Source organism: Nicotiana sylvestris, chromosome 7 (genome assembly GCF_000393655.2).
Source record: "Nicotiana sylvestris chromosome 7, ASM39365v2, whole genome shotgun sequence".
Classification (NCBI taxonomy): domain Eukaryota; kingdom Viridiplantae; phylum Streptophyta; class Magnoliopsida; order Solanales; family Solanaceae; genus Nicotiana; species Nicotiana sylvestris.
In genome coordinates this window covers 40,108,700-40,112,601 of record NC_091063.1, presented here as the reverse complement: position 1 = coordinate 40,112,601, position 3,902 = coordinate 40,108,700, and the positions used below count along the sequence as shown (strand labels likewise).

Sequence of the window (3,902 nt, the reverse complement as noted above, 5' to 3'; positions counted from 1 at the left end):
GTCATGCAAGTGTACTGCATGGTTATTGGTTGAGGCCACCTAATAGACACATGGCATTTCAGGTGTGGCTTGGTTTCTTGGATGTATCGAAGAGTCCTTGTATGAGGGAGAGGAAGGGTTTTGTTGTTTCAGAGGAATATTTGTCGAAATTTCCATCTCTTCGTCTTCCTCAAGTTCCTGAAGAGATTTGAATTTGTTATTGAGAGGTTGGGATTGGCTGGGGATGTGATGGTCTGTTATTCTAGTTGAGTTCCCAGTTGAGTGCATAATTTTTCGATTTTTGACAGAGTGTGTTGGGGTGTTTCTTAAAGATTGGGATTCATCAGTTTCTTTCAATCTATAGGAAAGTTTTTGAGTGTGGAGATACTTACCTGTGGTTGCTTCAAAGATTTTGACCTTAATACCTGTGTGTCTGTTTTGAATGCCTTGGTGAAGAGGTCTCTGTGGTGCTATGCTACTCCTTGTTGCTACTGGGTGTGGTGTGTTTGCATGTGTTTTATTCTTCTTATGGAACGCAATTGTTTGCCACCGGTTAGTTGGGGTGTTGGGGGTAACCGACGTGTGTTATAGGTCTGGAGATGCTGGTGTAAGTTTGGTGTGAGGGCAGTGGTGGATAGTATGTTCTAGTCTTCCACAGGCTTTGCAGAGGATGTGCTCTCCTTCATATATGATTTCTTGTTTGTAATTGCCTATGAGTATACAAGATTGGACTGGCTCTTCAAGTTTCATTTCAATGCATAGTCGTGCGTATCTTCCTCTTAGTGCTGCACTTGTACAGGCATCAATCTTCAGTAGGTTTCCTATGGTGTTGCCTATTTTCTTAAGTATAATTGCATCATAGAACTCGGTGGGCAACTGAGGAAGACGTATCCAAATTGCCGACCTCTCTTGGGTAGCATGGCTTGCTACAAAATTTGGTTCCCATTTTTTGAGGGATAGGAAGAAACCATTGATGAACCGGGGTCCATTTTGGAGTGCACTGACCATATTTTCTTCTTTGTTGAACTTGACTATGAAATAGTCGGATCCCAGATCTATTAGTGGGAAGTTATCCGATGGTTTCCACATTTTCTGCAATTTCTTCTTTAGGTATTGATGTTGTATTCGTTTGCCTAGTAGCTTAATGATCAGAGAGTATCTCCATGGTAGATACATTCTATTTTTATCTTCTTCTGTTAGATGGATTGTTCTTATACCTTCCTGCAAGTCGTTTGATGTTTGTGGTATTTGGTCCTCTGTTAATTGTTGCTCTTCCATTGTTTGTTCATCTTCTGGCATGTTAATATGTATCATGAATTCTGGTGCCAGTAGTTTTTCCTTGAAGGTTGTTTGGAGGCCTGCACTTGTGCCATTAGTAGTTTTGGGTGTGATAGTGGTAGATGTGGTATATATGGTAGTAATATCTGGTGGCTTTGGTGGTATGTGTTGGGTTGTTGTTTCAGTTTCTTCTTTTTCCATACCAGATTTTTTTTCCTTTACTGCTTTTATTGTCACATTGTTCAATGTAGTTGATTATTGGGATCAATGAAAAAATAACATGGAGAAGAGACCAATAAATTAGGTTAGATAAGGGGAGGAGTAATTGACAAACCCATGCACGACTTAACATAGCATATTTTACCATATACAGATAGTTCATCTGCTTTCCGGTGATATAACTTTGTGTGTCGAAAAGTTGGTAGAAATATAATAATATAATTGAGCATAATTTTCAAGAATATATAATGTATATTATAAAAATACCTTTATTTAAATAATTATTTTTATATTATGTGCATGGAATATATATTTTACAACCTTTATTTTTATTCATCTGAATTGTGTAAATAAATTTTGAATTTTTGTTGTTAATACTAAAGTTATTATTACCAACATATTATTCTAATTATTTTTTTACTATGCTCATTATTTTGTTATCCAGCATTATATATGCTTAAATACTTTCTATTTTTTTAATTTATAAATAATATTTATTTATTTTATAGGTAAGTCCATAATATAAATTAAAAGAGAAAATTATAATATTAAAAAGTTTTTTTAAAAAAAGAAGATAAATGTTTATAATTTAGAGGGTAAAATAGGTATTTGGCAATCCAAAATTTGGAAAATCTAGTTGAGTGACCTTCTGAGTGCAATAAACATAGTTCAGTGACTTTGTTGTTACAAACGAAAGTAAAGTAACTTTAGGAGATAATGTGGGATAGTTGAGTGACCATTTGAGTAATGGATTTTAAGACAATGGGTGTGCTGCGATTCTTTTGCCACTTTCAGACACTTTTCAAAGTCGTAGGGTCGTTTGGTTTAGAAGCAAATTATGAAAGAATTAGTATTATCCTAGATTTCTAAAAATAGTTGTCTCAAATTATTTTATCATTTGAGAAGTTCAAGAGAAATTAATTTTTCTTTTCTTGTCTACCCTTAATTTTAATTATTCTCGAAGACTATGAATACCTTAATTATTGTCACACCTTCTTTTTTCCGAGAGATCGGGGAGTTTTTCCCATTAAAGTGACATTAAATGAAATGGGATTAGTTATTTAATTCAGAGTCACCACTTGGGATAATTCTATGGTTTCCCAAATCACCGGTTTATTTTAAAATTTCAAATCGAGGAAATTTGACTCTGTTTAAAATGTGCAAAAATCAGAAGACCGGGTAAGAAATTCTATTAACCCGGGAGAAGGTGTTAGGCCTTCTAGGATTCTGTGATTTTAGCACGGCTTTAATCATACCTGGCTTAATTAAATTATTTAAATACTTATTTTAGAACCTATGTACATTTACCTTTTTACCGCTTTTAATTATGACGTTTATGGATTTATCTTTGAAACGGATTACATGTGTGTAAATCCGCTTTATTTGGGGCGTTAAAATCATGTCACGCGTACGTGTACACAATTTGTCAAGCTTTATTAATTATTAAGATTGTTATGTCCAAAGTCGCGTGAACGCGTACTTTGATTTATTTTTAGAAATCAAAATTATATCACGCGAATGTATATATAATCACGATAATGAATTAAAGAACGCACGTAAAGCATTATATGGATATTCATGATTTGTTTCCTTTTCCTAAATTTGAGATGATGGTAAAAGGGCATAGATTATGGAAAAGAGAAATGGTGTATGTAGGATTCAACTATTATGAACAGTTGTGGGATTTAGTACATTTAATTCGATTAAACAGTTGTGGGATTTAGTACGTTCAATTCGATTAAACCGCTCGTATTCGTTTAAAGCATTGAGCATGCATCATGCATCAACTTTCAAATACAGCCACAATGAACTTAAAACAGAGAAATACAGGTTTAAATTAGAATTCAATTTAAATACGCAACTTATTCTATAATCAACTACAACAATATGACCGCTTTACACCATTTACGCTAAATGCCAGATCTCGAGCATTTTACTGATTCAAAAGTCATACCCAATCTGTAAATGGGTTCTACTGATTCCACAAGCATTTTATTTCTTATGCTAAAACTAGGTCAAAGTTAATAACTCCAAACAATTATAATAATAAAATAATAACATAAAAAAATAAAAACAAAATTCATAGAACAGCTATGACTTCACAGTAGACTAGATATCATTTTTTTCAAGTCTAAACTAAAATCGAAGTCAATAGATCCAAACAAATAGCAGATACAATAGAAGACAAACACGTTTTTATATTAGAACAGATCTGGAAGAAAAATAGAATTTCAGTACAGACCTAACGCGCAAGAACTAATTTAATAAATCCAATTGCCAAATAAAGGTCATAAATAGCAGATGGAATTTAAAGGCAGTTGAGAGCGAAGCAGCAGCAGAAACTGTGTAATCCCAGACCAAATGAACCTTCGGCGGCTTCATAATCCAACAAAAGCTCCTAAAATTTCATTCTCAGACCTCAGTTT

The 3,902-nt window shown here is 33.7% G+C and overlaps 1 protein-coding gene across 1 annotated transcript; it reads right to left on the bottom strand.

The window, feature by feature from the left end:
* Window positions 1-564: 564 nt before the first annotated feature.
* On the bottom strand, window positions 565-1,458 carry LOC104247173 (uncharacterized). The gene has a single exon (XM_009803129.1). The coding sequence runs from the start codon at window positions 1,456-1,458 to the stop codon at window positions 565-567; it is 894 nt and encodes a 297-aa protein (XP_009801431.1).
* Between the last annotated feature and the right edge of the window lie 2,444 nt (window positions 1,459-3,902).